The sequence below is a fragment of the Elephas maximus genome, chromosome 8, assembly GCF_024166365.1.
Source record: "Elephas maximus indicus isolate mEleMax1 chromosome 8, mEleMax1 primary haplotype, whole genome shotgun sequence".
Taxonomy (NCBI): Eukaryota; Metazoa; Chordata; class Mammalia; order Proboscidea; family Elephantidae; genus Elephas; species Elephas maximus.
Window position 1 is genome coordinate 25,010,861 of NC_064826.1, and position 16,314 is coordinate 25,027,174.

The window sequence follows — 16,314 nt, forward strand, 5'->3', positions numbered from 1 at the left end:
GCTCAAGGAAAACAACGATTTTGAGGATGGTACAGGACTGGGCATTGTTTCGTTCTGCTGTGCGTAGGATCGCTTTGAGTCAGAACCGACTCAACAGCACATAAGAACAGTAACATTTTTTAACGAGCACCTGCATGTACTAATCACTTTTCAGATTCATAGAGTATGTTTAAGTAATTGTTACTACTCTGTGTTTTCATCACACAGTATATAGACTTCTAAGAGAGCACTTTTCTTCTTGTATTATACATGTGTTTTGTTTCCCTTTTAGACTATGAGCTCCCTAAGGACAGGGTATATGTTTATTTTAGTGTAGGTATCTTCAGTACCTAGCATAGTACAACTGACATGTAATTGAGTCCCAGTAAATAGTACTGAACAAAAAAGTACATCCAGATACTAGCACTTTACCTTACAAAGCTGTTAATGGAAGTGAAATGAGAGTGTATTTTAGAAGCTCTTTGAAATTTAAAAGGCTACATACTAATATAAGCTATTTTTATTTTATCATATTTCTGAATATTATAACCCAAGCCAAGGCCTCATTGGTTGGAATCTTTAGTCCATTTACATTTAATGTAATTAATACGGTAGAATTGACATCTGCTGTTTTGTTATTTGCTTTCTATATGTCTTATATCTTTTTTGTTCCTCTTTTCCTTCCTTACTGCCTTCTTTGTGTCAAATGGATATTTCCTAGTATAGCATATTAATTCCCTTCTTACATCTTTTGTTTCTTTTTCTTGTTATTTTCGTAGTTATTGCCCTGGGAATTACAATTAACATCTTAATTTACAATCTAGTTCAGGTTAATAGCAACTTATTTTCAATAGTTCACAGTAACTTTGCTCCAGTGTACTGCCAATATTCCTCCATTCCTTCCCCCTTCTTTGTGTTATTATTGTCATACAAATTACATCTTTATGTAAGCCCATCAACACAGTTTTATAATTTGCTTAATGCAGTTGTCTTTTAAATCAGAAGAATAGTGAGAATCATCTCATAGTTTGGCTTTCAACTTTATGCTTTTCTGATTATTTGAAGCAAAATAGTCCCGGCATACAAGGGAAATTTGTATAAATTTAAGAAGATTGTTGTTAGAATTTCACAAGCCTTGTATTTTACTCAAGTCTCAGCATTTTTGTACGGTGGTATATTTAATCAGTGTGCATGACCCTAACTACAAATTATTATTTTTCACAGTAAATGTGTTGACTCTGAATTTATGACTAACTGCATTTTCCTGTCAGTCCCTTTGGGCTTTTACAGTATAGCTCATGTGTTACTTAGTAGGTACACCATTTTGCCTGCATTATATTTGTACTATTTGAAGGATTTATTTATTCTCTTTTAATAGGAGGTATGCTCAGTGAAATCTGCAAACTCTCAAACAAGTTTCATAGTGTAATTCCTGTCAGATCTGGCAATGAAGACCTGGAACTCCTCGACCTCTCAGCACCATTCCTTATACAAGGGAACGTACACCACTATGGGTATGTTTTAAATTCTGGGAATTTTTAGAATTAAAAACTGTTTGAGTAATTTTTATTTTTATTATTTTATCCCACCGGTTGGTATATGTTCAGTGATACTTAGTGAATACCAACTTACATGTACTAGGTTCTTTTAATTAGCATATGTATTGAATGAGTGCATATTTGGGTGCTGGATGTAAGGCTACCAACTTTTTGAACCTCAGCCAGAGAGTAATACTCACTGGTTTTCTTTTACAAAAATTTAGATGCTAGTTACAGAGAAATGTTCAGAGCTCCTACCTAATAAAAGTAGAGTAATAAAATTCCAGAATTTCTGAGCCACTTAATTATAAATTTGTTGCTATTAAGAAATGGAGAATAACAGAATATATTAGGAGCTAGAAAGATTTGGAAGATTTCTTGATTTGGAAGGAGGGGGTAAAAATACTAACAATCACCCTAGATCTACTGTGCTTTGAGAAACCTTAGATTACAGAATACTTCTTGCTGTACCATCTTTCTCCCTTTCCTGTTCCCAAGTGAGAGCAATTGTTACTCGTTGTTGTAGTTGTCGTCGAGTTGGCTCAACATAACAAAACTTTGCGGGTTATGCACCATTTTCATGATCATAGCACTGTATCAGACAGTATTTTTTTGTGATCCATAGGGTTTTTATTGGCTAATTCTCCGAAGTAGATCACCAGGCTTTTCTTCCTAGTCTTAGTCTGGAAGCTACACTGAAACCTGCCCACATGGGTGACCTTGCTGGTATTTAAAATACTGGTGGCATAACTTCCGTCATCATAGCAACATGCAAGCCACCACAATACAACAAACTGACAGACAAGAGGTGGTTATAACTCATTGTTATAACCTATCTATCTTGATGTCAGTTGAAAAATTTCATGCTGTGATCATATCTCCCTGATTGTGACTTCTAAAGTCATTGGTCGGCATGCAGAAATCACTGTGGGTTTTGTCCCATCTACAGAATTTCGTAAAGTGTCAACCATAAAGTGGAACTAGTGAGCCACGGGGTTGAATCCCTGGGCCATAGCTGTTTTTACTCTGAAGAACCTAGTGTCCTTGTCTTAGCCTGGGTTTTCTAGAGGAGCAAAACCAGTGAAATGTATAAATATATAGAGATTTACTTGTAGGAAATGGCTCATGCAATTATGGGGGCTGGAAAGTCTAAATTCATCAGACGGTTAGCTGGCTCGGAACCTCTGCCAGCTCACAGGGTTGTTGGGCTTGGCAAATCTAAAATCTGCAGGTCAGGTGGCAAGCTGGAGATTTCTCTAGGCTTACAGGGTTGCAGAGGCTGGCGAATCCAAAATCTGCTGGTCAGTCAGCAGGCTGGAGACTTCTGTATGCTTCCGTCCTGAGAACTGGAGGTCAGGTGATAAGGAAAGTGCAGGATCAAGAGATAGCTTTGCCAGAACATTCACTTATATACTGGAGGCAGGCCTTACCTCAAAGAAACTCCCCTTTCAACTGATCACATCATGGAAAGTGATTGTATTATATTAAGAAAGAGCAAATAGTCCAGTGTCTGCCAAACCACTGAAAATCGTAGCTGTCTTAGTTATCTAGTGCTGCTGTAACAGAAGCACAAGTGGATGGCTTTAACAAAGAGAAATTTATTTTCTCTCAGTCTGTTAGGCTAGAAGTCCAAATTCAGGGCGTCAGCTCCAGGGGAAGGCTTTCTCTGTCTGTCAACCATCTCATAATCTTCCCCCAGACTACGAGCTTTTCTGTGCAGAGTCCCTAGGTCCAAAGAACGCCCTCTGCTCCTGGTAGTGCTTTCTTGGTGGTATGAGATCCCCCTATCTTTCTGCTCTCATCTGTCTTATATCTCAGGAGATTGCCTCAAGACACAATCCAATCTCATAGATTGAGTCCTGCCTCACTAACACAACTGCTGTCCATCCTCGCTCATTAACATCATAGAGGCACAATTTATAACATATAGGAAAATCACACAGTACCAGGAATCGTGGCCCAGCCAAATTGATACACACATTTTGGGGGACATAATTCAATCATGACAGTAGCCTGGCCAAGCTGACACACATCATTAACCATTGCAGCCCTTAATTGTCTCTCTTATTGGACTCATGACCTCAAAGTCAGTTTCGTCAAAGTTTACCCACAAGTTAATTAAAAAATAAAAACCCATGAAATTCTGTTTTTCTTTTTTGACCCTCATCCTTGTTAGCTATGTGACTTAGAGCAGTTAGCTAATTTTACGTTTCAGTTATTTAATTTGAAAATGAGAGTAATAAAACCCATTCCACCTGGTTGTGGTGAGGATTAAACAAAATAATGCATTTTGCAGAGTTCTTGGCACATTGTGCAAAATACATTTAATAGCCTTTTTTCCTGCAGATAATTTTGCCTTTGCTGTAGGTGCTGCTGATTATAATTAATCCTATACCTTAGTTTCCTTATTAAAACAATTTTATCTAGGCAGTAATACTCCTTAATTATTTATTTCTGTTAGAAATGAAATATGTATGTGTTTGAACAGTGGAAGGGGTTACAGTTTTTATATTTTTATTCAAGTGTATTTTTCAAGTATATTTTCTGATCAACATCTCATAAACATTGTCATGATATATACGTAGTCAAGCAAAAAATAAATTACTCATACTTATGTAAGTAAAGCCAAATCCTTCTACTAAGTTCTGTACAATCTTAGCATATTTTATAATTTTTTATTTATTTCTATTACAAAAGATAGCTCTAGCATTAGGCAACAGAAACTACTAACCTCTGAATATGTGTTTCCTGAAAAAACTACCCAAAATCTTGCTAAGATTGACTGTTTTAGTCAAAAAGATTTTCTCCTAGTGACTGCATTTAGTTGAGACTTTGGCTGATAAATATTGCTCAGAGACATAAGATGAAAGGGCCTTTACAGATTATCTTCTTTATCTTTGTCTTTGTACCAAATACAGAAATTAAGAGCCACATCAGTTAAGTAACATAATCTCAACCTGGCACCCAGTCTCCTTTTTCTCCATTTAGTATTTTTTATTCTGTCTGACACATGTTATTTTTTTTATTTGCTTCTATGTAAAAAGCTTGTTTTTTGATAATTCTTTATTTGAAACAAGGACATTACAATATAGAAGGTGCAGCGCTCGTTTAATAAATACTTTTTAAGCTGTGCATGTTTGAACAGCACAAATAAATTATAATTACATTAGTTATAGTAATAATATAAATGAATTATAATAAATTATTTTAAAATATTTTTGTTTTGTGTTTTTCTTTTATTAATTGCAGATGTAAACAGTGTTCCAGTTTGAAACCAATACAGAATCTAAATTCCCTGGTTGATAAAACATCATGGATTCCTTCTTCTGTGGCAGAAGGTTAGTGAAGTTTTCGTCCTACAATTTTAACTGTATAATGTTATCCCGGAAACCCTGGTGGTATAGTGGTTAAGAGCTATGGCTGATAACCAAAAGATTGGCAATTTGAATCCACCAGGCACTCCTTGGAAACCCTGTGGGGTTCCTCTGTGTCCTATAGGGTCATTGTGAATCGAAATTGACTAGACAGCAACGAGTTTGGTTTTGGTTTAATGTCATCTTGCTGATTTATATTTCAATATTTGTGAAGATAGTAAAACCAGAGCAAATGCTGAGCTAACTTTTAACTTTCCTTATTTAAAACCATTCACAGTGATCGTAATAAAAGTTTAGATGTTTAAAATACTTGAATTCATTTTCAGTCATCTGCCGGTATTTTTAATCATAACACATATTTTAATATTCAAAAATTTGTTTTAGCATTAATCATAAATACAGGTTTGAAAAATCTCTCCAGTTCACATCTTGAGAGCAAAAAGAATTTTAGAGAAAACAGTTACGTTTCACCTAATACAAGTATTTAGCTTGAACAATAAAAATCTCTTTATAGCATATTCTTAACTGTGGTCATCCAGCCTTTGCTTAAAGCACTTCCTGTAACAGCTGCTGCAGTTTGCCATCAATTCCGACTCACAGTGACCCTATATGACAGAGTAGAACTGCTTCATAGGGTTTTATAGGCTGTAACTTCTTTGTTTGTTTTGTCTCTTTTTCTTTTTTTATTATACTTTAGATGAAGGTTTACAGAGTAAATTAGTTTCTCATTAAACAACTAATACACATATGGTTTTGTGACATTGGTTGCCAAACCTATGACATGTCAACACTCTACCCTTCTTGACCTTGGGTTCCCCATTACCAGCTTTCCTGTACCCTCCAGCCATCTCGTCCTTGCCCCTCAGCTGATGTGCCCATTTGGTTTTGTTTTGTTTTATGGGCCTGTCTCATCTTTGGCTGAAGGGTGAACCTCAGGAGTGACTTCAGTACTGAGTTAAAAGGGTGTCTAGTGGCCATACTCTTGAGGTTTCTCCAGTCTGTGTCAGACGGGTTAAGTCTGGTCTTCTTTTGTGAGTTAGAATTTTGTTCTGCATTTTCTTCCAGCTCAGTCCGGGTCCCTCTATTGTGATCCCTGTCAGAGCAGTCAGTGTTGGTAGCCGGGTACCATCTAGTTGTAGTGGAGTCAGTCTGGTGGAGGCTGCGGTAATTGTAATGCATTAGCCCTTTGGACTAATCTTTCCATTGTATATTTAGTTTTTTTCATCCTCCCTTGGTCCAGACGGGGTGGGACCAGTTGAGTATCTTAGATGGCCACTCACAAACTTTTAAGACACCAGATGCTACTCAACAAAGTAGAATGTAGAACATTTTCTTTATAAACTATATTATGCCAGTTGAGCTAGATGTCCCCCAAGACCATGGTCCCCAGCCCTCGGCCCAGTAATTCTGTCCCTCAGGGAGTTCGGATGTGTCTATGAACCTTCCATGACCTTGTCTTCTTGGCCAAGTTGTGCTGACTCCCACAGTACTGTGTACTGTCTTACCCTTCACCAAAGTAACCACCAGTTACTTGTCTAGTTCATGTTTTTCTCCCCTCTGCCCTCCCCTCCCTTGTAACCATCCAAGGTTGTTTTTTTCCATGTGTAAACCTTTTCATGAGTTTTTATAGTCGTGGTCTCATACAGTGTTTGTGCTTTTGTGGTTAACTTATTTCATTCTACGTAATGTGTAGGCTGTAATTTTTATGGGAGCAGATGTCCAGGTCACTTTTGGGTTTGGACCACTGACCTATCTATTAGCAGCAGAGCACTGTACCATCGCACCACCAGGGCTCCTCTCCAGCGGCAGGGCACTCATTCTATTGCAAGGCAGCACGTTCCCGCCGTTCAGGCAGTTTGTCATCAAACTCTGCCTACCTATAACTTTAACATGGGCCAACTTCTGTCTGTTAAAATTACTGAGAGTATATCTGTTCCTTCTTCTGGAAGAGAAACAGACTGTACATAGTAAGATATCTCTCAAGCCCTCATTGAGTATTTATTTCTCCAAGCAGCCACCCCTGCCTTCTTGGCCCTTTACATGCTCCTTAGTATTTTGTCTCTTCTCCTCAGTTTTTTTTTTTTTTCTCAGTAAGCATCCCGCTTGACCAATGCTCTTCTCTCAGCTTGGCATCCCAGGCTGGACACAGGGCTCCAGGTATAGTCTGGTCAGTTCAGAACATAGTGGAAGCCATTATTACCCCAAAACCAGACACTCCTCTTCTGCTAGCCTGAAATTTCACTACACAGATACTTTTTAGTATCAGCAAAAACCGCACCCGTTGCCATTGAGTCAATTCTGACTCATAGTGACCCTATAGGACAGAGTAGAACTGCTCCATAGGGTTTCCAAGGAGTGGGTAGGGGCTGCTGACCTTTCAGTTTGCAGCCCAGCTCTTAACCTCTGTACTGTCAGGGCTCCATTTATCAGTATACTTGAGTTTTATTTTCTCTTTTTTCTTTCTCTTAATCCAGCTGTATGACACTTCTGTCTTATATTTAGTTTGTGGTCCAGTGAAATTCCAGGTTTCTTTCACAGAAGCTTCCCAACCTATTCTTAATGCAGTTGTTTGTTTATTTGGTCCCTCAGGGTAGGTTTCAAGTTTGTCTTTCTTGATTTTAGCTCAGAGTTTTAACCTCTTGAGACCTTTTTGAATCCTAAAAATCAGTCTATAATAATAATTCCTATAATATTGACATGCCTAGTTCATTCTTCTTACTTGCTTTCCTTGGGTGGAAGATAATACTCCATTTTATATGTATATTGAGTGTCTTCCATTATGAAAAACAAAGACATACATCTTTATATATGAATTTTTATATGATTTAGGATATCTTTAATTTCTTTCTTCCTAATTTTACCAAATTATGAAATCCCAGGTTCTGAAATTTTTGTCCATTTAACCAGAAGCTATCTCTTAAAAAATAACAAGTGATCCCTTATGCTTATAATGCAGAGGATAGACATGTTATAAAATCATAAATATTGAATTATGTGCTATCTTTAGAACATTCTGATATTTTTATTTTGTCTTCCATAAGACTAACATGCAACTGCTTGCATTTTATGAATCCGTTTTTATGGTTTTTATCATGGTATCTCATTTTAAAGATACATTACTATTTAATCAAAAAGGATTCAATTGCTTATAATATTCTGAAGTATTGTCACTGTACAGGTGCAGTGTAATGTTCCAAAATGAATCTGCAAAATGAGCTTAGTATAGTGGTATGTGTGTAAGTTGTTCTCTATCTCATGATTTATTTTGGCACTCAAAATAGGTGTATACTATCATAAAACAATTTTTACTTTACCTTAAATATAAGAAATCCCAACTCATGGTTTGATTTTTTTTTTCCTTCACCTAGTACTGGGTATTGTCCCCCTCCAATATGTGTTTGTTATGACATTTACTTTTGATGATGGAACAGGAGTTCTGGAAGCTTATCTTATGGATTCTGTAAGTAACAGAGATAGAAACATATTTAAAAAATAATGTATTTTTAAAATTTTCATACCTTTATTCATACTTACTTTATTCCTGAAAGGATTTAAGACAACTTAAAAGAATAAATAAGATGGCAGAAATCTTAATTTGTCTGTGTATTTATCTCGCTTCTGATTCAACATTTTTAATCTTAAAATTGAATAGTGAAAAGTTGAAGAATAGGTATTTGAGGAGAGTCATTCTCCATACCATGCAGAAGTTCTACTCCAGGGCCTGAAAGGCAGAGGCATGGCCATGCCATCTAGGCATTGTCTGTAGTCAGCATTTCACTGTCCTTTTTTTTAAGCCTCCACATTTCATATTCGAGAGAACAAAATTACTTTAACAGGGAGGTTGATGTCGTTGTGTAAAGTTAGGGGGCAGTCTGTAAGACCACCCTTACTGCTGACACCACATCAGCCAAGGGAGGAGACATATGGGGCAGAGTCCAGGAAAGCTTCAAACCGAGCTTCCAGTTGTTCTTTCTCTGTGAAGTCCTAGACAGTCGGAATAGACTCCATGGGAAGGGGTTATTGCCCACAGGGTACGCTCACCCAAGCTTTGGTGTCCAGAGTTTTGGCAGTCATGATTGAATGCTCACAGGGCTGATCTCAGTCTCCACCCTTTCTGGAGGTCAGGCTGATACTATGTGTCCTAATGCCCCTGCCCTAAATCATCTTGTTAGACTCTAGGTATGGCCCAAGGCCCCAGACAGAGACACTCCTTTCAGGCATGATACTCCAAGGGCTTAGAGATCACCTCCCAGAAGATGAGGGCAAAGGCCAGACCTCTTTCAGGGCAATGTTAAATTTTTTACTACACACATTGGGATAGGTGTGAGGTTTCCAGTGGGGTTAAGAGGAGAATTTTTCTCCCGTCTACCCAATTCACTTACCCATTTTTAATCAGTATTTAATGAACACCTGCTGTGTGCTGGCTAGTGCTGTATGTGATGGCAATCAATCTCTTCCCTCCTGAGGCTCATAATCTAGGGGGGGAGATAAAAATTAAACATTTTTACATACCATACCATATGGTATGCGCTTTTAAACTTATTACTCGATTTTCTTATACGCGAATAGCCTCATTTTTTTTTAATCCTCATTGTTATTTTTATCATTATTAAGTCAAAGAAATTGAACTTGATTGTGAAATACGTCAAAGCTGTTTGTAGGTTAAAGTAGTAAATCACATTTCAAAGTTCATACCAGCACTCTAATTCATAAATCCAGTAATCTTGATAGAGTGAAATAGTCTAGATTATTTAGTTAATTAGAAAATATTGAAATGCTTAATTAATTACATTTTAAATAAAGAGTAACACCATTTCCTTTTTTTGTCATATGATTTTATTTTTATAGGACAAATTCTTCCAGATTCCAGCATCAGAAATCCTAATCAGTGATGACCTTCAGAAAAGTATGGATATGATCATGGATATGTTTTGTCCTCCAGGAGCAAAAATCGGTGGGCAATAATATTTTAATCCTATTCTCTCTCTCTCTCATTTTAAATAAAAAAAAAAAATAGCACCTAGCATATATCTGATCTGTAGACTTCTAGAAGTATGACTATTTTGAAATCTGAATCTAAGTGAATTACTAGGTAGTGAGTGATTACTGTGTGATGACATTTTAATTATTTGGAAATACAATAAAGGCAAACAGTTTTGATCACAAGAACATTAAATGCTGTGTTTATGCATACAGACATTTTCAACTGAAATTATACCAGTAGAGATGAAATTTTGGCAAGAAACATTTTCTGTAATCTCGCCAATTTAGCTCATTGATAAATTTTCTTTTAGATATTAACTAGTTTCAAATTTTACAAGTTTTTATTTACTAATTATTTTTCTCAACGGTAGTTGTTTTCTGTATAACGTAAGCACATCTGACTCATCAGCCATATATTTTCCGGTCAGATTATACTGATTTCACCTACTGCCACGGATTTTGTTCTGTGGCCATTATTTCTATTTATGTTGAAACTTGCAGATCTAAATTATATTAAGACAATTTGATTCTTCTAACAATTTTTCATCGATATTGAATTTTACCAGCTCCAGAATTAGCTGTTGTTGAGTTAACTTTTACAGGTGGTTTTTAATCAGGCTTTATTTCCCCTTGGTCATTTTTACATTTTATAACAATTCCAAAATGGTAGGAGTTTTTGTTCATCTGTAAAAGTTTAGCTTTTATACCTTTATTTGTTGTCAGTTTTAATTTGTGTTGGCTATTTTTCCTGAGAGCAAGAAATATTAGTGAGTAGATTTTTTAAACTAGTTTCTATTGCTAAACGTTTAGATCGTTTCTGAGTTTTTCACTATCGTGAATAAAGTTTCATAAATTCCCTTCATTTTTAATCTAATCATTCTGGAAATAAAACGCCATATCAAAAAGTGTGGGCCTGCGAGGCTTTTAATACATACCGCCAGATTGCTTTTCAAAAGTATTTCACCTATTTATAGTCCTGGCAGCAGGGCAGAAGTGTCTGGCTTCACTCTTGCTGGTATTGAGTACTTTATTGGATGTCTCTCCAACCAGAACTTGTGGAAACAAAAGTAACTTTTCTAGAAGTTATAAATAAATTTACTGTGGTTATAACCAAGGCTTGGAAATGGCATCTGTTGCTTCCATCGTTGCCAGGGCTCCATACCTGGTACTCGATGGGAGTTTCATCCAGCAGGTCTAAGGGTTGACTTGATACGAAGTTCATGTTGAGTTTCTTTCCAGTTAATCAAGAAAAGACCAGGGATGCTTAATAAGCAGTTATCGATTAAAAAAGGGATAAAAGTTGAGGATGAGATAACTGAATACCTTAGCTACCACACATTTTGAAAACTTCAGATTTAATCACTTTTACCTATTGTTAGGGAAAAAATGCAAGTTAATCATAATTGCTGCAAAACAGTAACATGAATCCACTGTGTATTTGGAAGAGTGGTTAATGTTAAATTTCCTGAGTGCATTTTACTTTACTTTTCAAACTAAATTGAATATATATTAAATTTTCTAGCTAATCTGTATGCTTAGATACATATTTTAGAGGTATGTGTTTAGTTTTAATGGTTAAGTGGCATTTTCTTTTTGGTTTATAGATGCATATCCATGGCTGGAATGCCTCATCAAGTCATATAATGTCACCAGTGGAACAGAACAGAAAATTTGCTATCAGATTTTTGACACAATGGTTGCAGAAGATCTTATCTAATATTGCCACCCACTTTAGCATATGCAAAATATTGTAATTTTAGAAAATATTACTGTTTTCTATGAGATTGTTATAAAACACATGAGATTTAGCTCCTTGGTTTATTTTTGAAATACAGTCTACATTTCCATTTTAACCACTATGTTAAATAGGCATTGTGTGGTTATCTTAATGCCTTCCTGTTAATACGTTAAAAATGTCCTTCCTGCTCAAAATAGCCATCATGCTCGTTTCCAGGGATGTAAATGAAAAAGAGATGTGAGTGCATAAGTATATAGGAAAACTGTGCGTTCATTTACTCTTTGCACTCATTTTGGAAAAGCTATTTTGTTCGCTAATAATCATTTTTCCAGTTGGGTTTTCTGTCTCTCCGCCACTGATTCCTCTGCTGTCCCTCATCCAATGTTGGCCTTCATCTCCTGCCTGAATTTCCGTTTCAGCAGTGTTGGTTGTACCACAGGCATGGGATTAGAAAATGCCCTTATTTAAATCTTAGCTTTTACTAAGTGAAAGGTAAATAGCCATTAGTTGTGGGTTTGTTTTCCTTTGCTTTTGTACAGAGAGGTCTGTTTAAACAAGTACTGCTTGTAAACAAGTACTGCTTATAGAAGTGTTTCTTTGAATGAGCTACAGTGAACTTAAATGAGTGATTTAAGTGGAAGTGGCAGAATTGTTTGTTCGGGTGTGCTGGTATTGACCATTTTAGGGTAATTATGTGCTCTGGTGGCTTGTTTCTCTCCATGCTGTTAGAACTTGGTCCATTCCACCTCAGTCTCATAAAATGGTCAGATTTAGCATGTTAGTTACTTAAATCATGTTAACCCTTTTTTCTGTTTGTTTTTTATATAAAATACCTATATCACAGGCTAAACATCAAATGAGCTCTTAATATAATAATCTGCTTTTTATTGGACATTTTTTTTAGTGTTTTTCAAATTTAAAATCATGACTATTCAGTTTTATACAAACATTTCTGTATATTTGTGTATATATTTGTATTTGCTATTTGCTAAAGACTGAAATGCAAATCTGCCTAGTTCAGTATTAGTAAAGAATAAATAAATGCACTCATTTCAGCTGTTCCATTGATTTGTCCCAGGTTGATCTGAGGCACGATGTGAGGCAAAGAATCATAGTGGGTATGTCTGTATAGCAGATATTTCTGGCTGTCCATATACCAGGCACTGTGCTAAGGACTTCACAAGTATTTGACCTTGCAGCAACCTGTTTTCCTGATAAGAAAATTGAGGCTTGCTTAGTAAGCTAGCTTGACTGAGTTAAGTGCTAGAGTCAGTACTTGACATCAGATATATTCCTGTTCAGAGCCTGCACTATTAACCACTTTGGGATTCTGGAGGAAAAGCTATCATGGGGGTGGCTGCAAACGAGTCCTGCCTTGAATAGTTGAAGTAATAGTGGAAACAGATGATACAGGAGGCAATGGTATGTTTTCCTACATTATCAGAAGGCTGTTAACACTCTGTCAAAGGGGTTAAGTATCTGATTTCCTCTCTCATGATAACCCTAAGTTCTGTTTCCTGGGTGCCTGAGCACATCTCTAACTGTCCAGCTCCCATCACCCCATCATCATCATCACACCTAACTGCCCACCTCCTGTCATGGCTGAGCTGTATCAGTGTGTCTGAGACAGTGAGGGGGACTGAGGCTGCTATTTTGGGGATGTAAACTCTTGGTTCAAAACTTTTTTCAGGGAAAAATTGTAAAAACCCTTCAGCTGAACAGATGAGTTTCAGTATCGATGACACGCTAGGGATACAGAGGTGAGGTAGAAGCTTTCTCTGCCTTCGGGAAATACTCGGTCTAGAAGAGTAAGAGTCCAAGTGTGCACCAGGTTCTCGTTGTGAACCTGAGACAACTCCAAACTTACGAAGGAAAACTCTTCCTATAAGTGTTCATGAAGATAAGTCATTTCTCTTTTTCTTTTCAAGTAAACCCTCACCTTGTCATCATTTGTTTTGTTTTGGTTTCTCCTCCCCCCACCCCCTGCTCCACTTTTCAGTTTCGAAGAAGAAAGATTCCCTTCAGCACCCAGTGTGTATCCCATGGAAAAGTATGTGACTGCCTTACCCTTACCGTGAACCTGGAGCATTAAGAGAGTTCAACAACTAGACTGCAGTTTATTGTGCTTAGATTGGAGCCCTGTTGCCTATGTTTGGCAGACTTATAACTTAGGTAGCTCAGCTGTATTCTTGTAGAGTCTCCCCTTATTTCCAAAGCCTGGTTCTCAGACTGAGTTGATGGATCATTAAAATCAAAATGCCCAATGTTAGCTGCTGCCTGCTGGTTTCTTGCCATGTTTTTTGCTTGTTTGTTTTTCCCCTTAGTTACAGTTTCCAAACAAATACAGAAAAATGTATTGAGTGCAGTGAGATGAGAATAATAGTATTTGGGACATGTATTATTTCCTAATCAGTGGAGAAGTAGTTGCCTGGCTTTCTAATTTACAGACTCCAAGTCTCATGGCAGGAGACGCATCCAGTGTGTTAGAGGGAGGAAGGAAGTATTCTGGCCTTCTGAGCCAGAGTTTGTTCTGTTTCATAGTGAAGCATGGGTTAACTACTAATTATAATTTTCCATTGAACTCTTAAGTCCTATTTTTAGTGCAGTTTCCTCCCATTTTCTAGCAATAGGTTATCCATAAATCTTACTTTCTTTTGAGTTTTTTTGTTTACCTTTTTTTCTTATGTTTTCATACATATGTTAACAGGAAGTTGAGAGAGGGTATGCTGTGGAATTTTTGGAAATTCCAATTCCACCTTAAAACAGAATTATCTAGTATGTTGTTCAGTGCCATTGAGTTGATTCCGACTCATAGTGAAGCAATGTACAACAGAACGAAACACTGCCCAGTCCTGTGCCATCCTCAAGATCATTGTTATGCTTGAGCCCGTTGTGGCAGTCACTGTGTTAATCCATCTCATTAAGGGTCTTCCTCTTTTTTTTGCTGACCCTCTACTTTACCATGCATGATGTCCTTCACCTGGGACTGGTCCCTCCTGATAATGTGTCCAAAATACGTGTGATGAAATCTCATTATCCTTGCTTCTAAGGAGCATTCTGGCTATTATCTAGAGTATGTTTTTTAAAATTTTCTTAGATACTCTATAGCCAGTAGTATTCAGAGATTGCCCTTCTTTTGAGTCTTTGGCTAATATTTCATGCTACAAAATAATTTTGTGGGTCCGATATCCGGATCTGTAAAATAGTATTCTCCCTCCCAATTGCCCGGGAGAAGTTTATCTGTCTAGATCTGGTATTTGCCAGTGGATGTGATATGGGGATTTCTCTTAACCTCTTTTATTGTCAGTGAGGATACTGGTAGACTCTCCCTTTCAAATTTAAAATGATATAAATTTAAGAAAGGATATGTGCAGCCTCTTCCTGTATTGCCAGTCTCTGCAGCATTTTTTTTTTTTTTAAGACTTGACTGGATGGTCTCTTATTGCCCCTTCATTGTTCTGTATGAGGAAGAGAATGCATATCTTGGAAAATTTTAGGCAATTACTCTTTATCTAGATGCACTAATGAAAAATGCACTGCGTCCAGGCGCTTTCTGTGGCCACTGTCAATTATAGTGCTCTATTTGAAGGAACTTTGACAGCAGTGGGTTTGGTGGGTGATACATGCCAAGGAAACCCTGGTGGCGTAGTGGTTAAGAGCTACAGCTGCTAACCAAAAGGTCAGCGGTTCGAATCCGCCAGGTGCTCCTTGGAAACCCTATGGGGCAGTTCTACTGTATCCTATAGAGTTGCTATGAGTTGGAATCAACTTGATGGCAACGGGCTTGGTTTTTTTTTTTTTCCATACATGCAAAGGTCCAGTGCATCATTTCTTTTTACCTCTGGTCCTGTCACACACTGGGAGTTGTGTCCAAGAGAATATAGAAGGACATGTTGATGGAACAGAAGAAGCTGAACATACCTCTGTCTGCATTAGAAAACAGTCTCCACACAACAGGGCACGGGCTGCTCACTTTCCTAATCGGTGTAGATCCTGTGCCTTAGCTAGTTGCAGGCCACAGGAACTGGCCAAATCTTTGGCCGCCCACTTCCCAGCTGGCCCTTCAGTTTCATCTCAGAAGTGAAAGCATGAATTGGCCACTACTTGTGACTCTCAGTCCAGCCAATTCTCTTCTACACTTACCAGAAGCTTTCCTTGGTCTCTGGAAAAAAGCTACATTCTTCTGGTTATTTTTAATATTGTTTGAAATGTTGACCTTCTTGGATTTCATCAAGTTTTGTTTTTGTCTACCATATTTTTTTTTATAATAAAAGTAATTGATACTTGTAAGATTTTGAAACAACATAGAGTCTGTAAAGCTGATCTCACTGTTGCTGTAACCAGTATCCCAGTACATAACGTTTTTTAAAATAGCATCATGCTTATAGTTCTGCAACTTTTGTCACTTTATATAATGGACTTTTTTGTTCCACGTTGTTACACAGAGAGGGAGAAACTCATTGTTTCTAAGCAATCAGCATAAGTAACTTTTTAGTTATGGGTATTCTCCAAATAGTGTTTTTTTTTTTTTTTTTTAAGATGTTCTATTTCTTACTGTGTGCCAATTTTGGAATTTTACGTTTCTACATTTTTTTACATGAGTGTATCCATGTTACCTATTTTACTGAAATTATTATCTTACAGTTATCCATGATATTATTTTATTATTTATTTCTTAATCTGTATTTTGTCTGGTGTCATT

General features: G+C 37.0%; 1 protein-coding gene across 3 annotated transcripts in view; it reads left to right on the plus strand.

Moving 5' to 3' along the window:
* POT1 (protection of telomeres 1) overlaps positions 1-15,414 on the plus strand; it is a 126,162-nt gene extending 110,748 nt beyond the window's left edge. For all 3 annotated transcript variants that reach the window (XM_049893168.1, XM_049893170.1, XM_049893169.1), the window contains 5 exons: positions 1,358-1,493; positions 4,767-4,855; positions 8,260-8,351; positions 9,740-9,845; positions 11,479-15,414. In XM_049893168.1, the coding sequence (XP_049749125.1) occupies positions 1,358-1,493; positions 4,767-4,855; positions 8,260-8,351; positions 9,740-9,845; positions 11,479-11,591 (536 nt within the window). In that variant the 3' untranslated portion in view covers positions 11,592-15,414. The remainder of the gene's footprint in view (positions 1-1,357; positions 1,494-4,766; positions 4,856-8,259; positions 8,352-9,739; positions 9,846-11,478) is intronic.
* Positions 15,415-16,314: the final 900 nt, after the last annotated feature.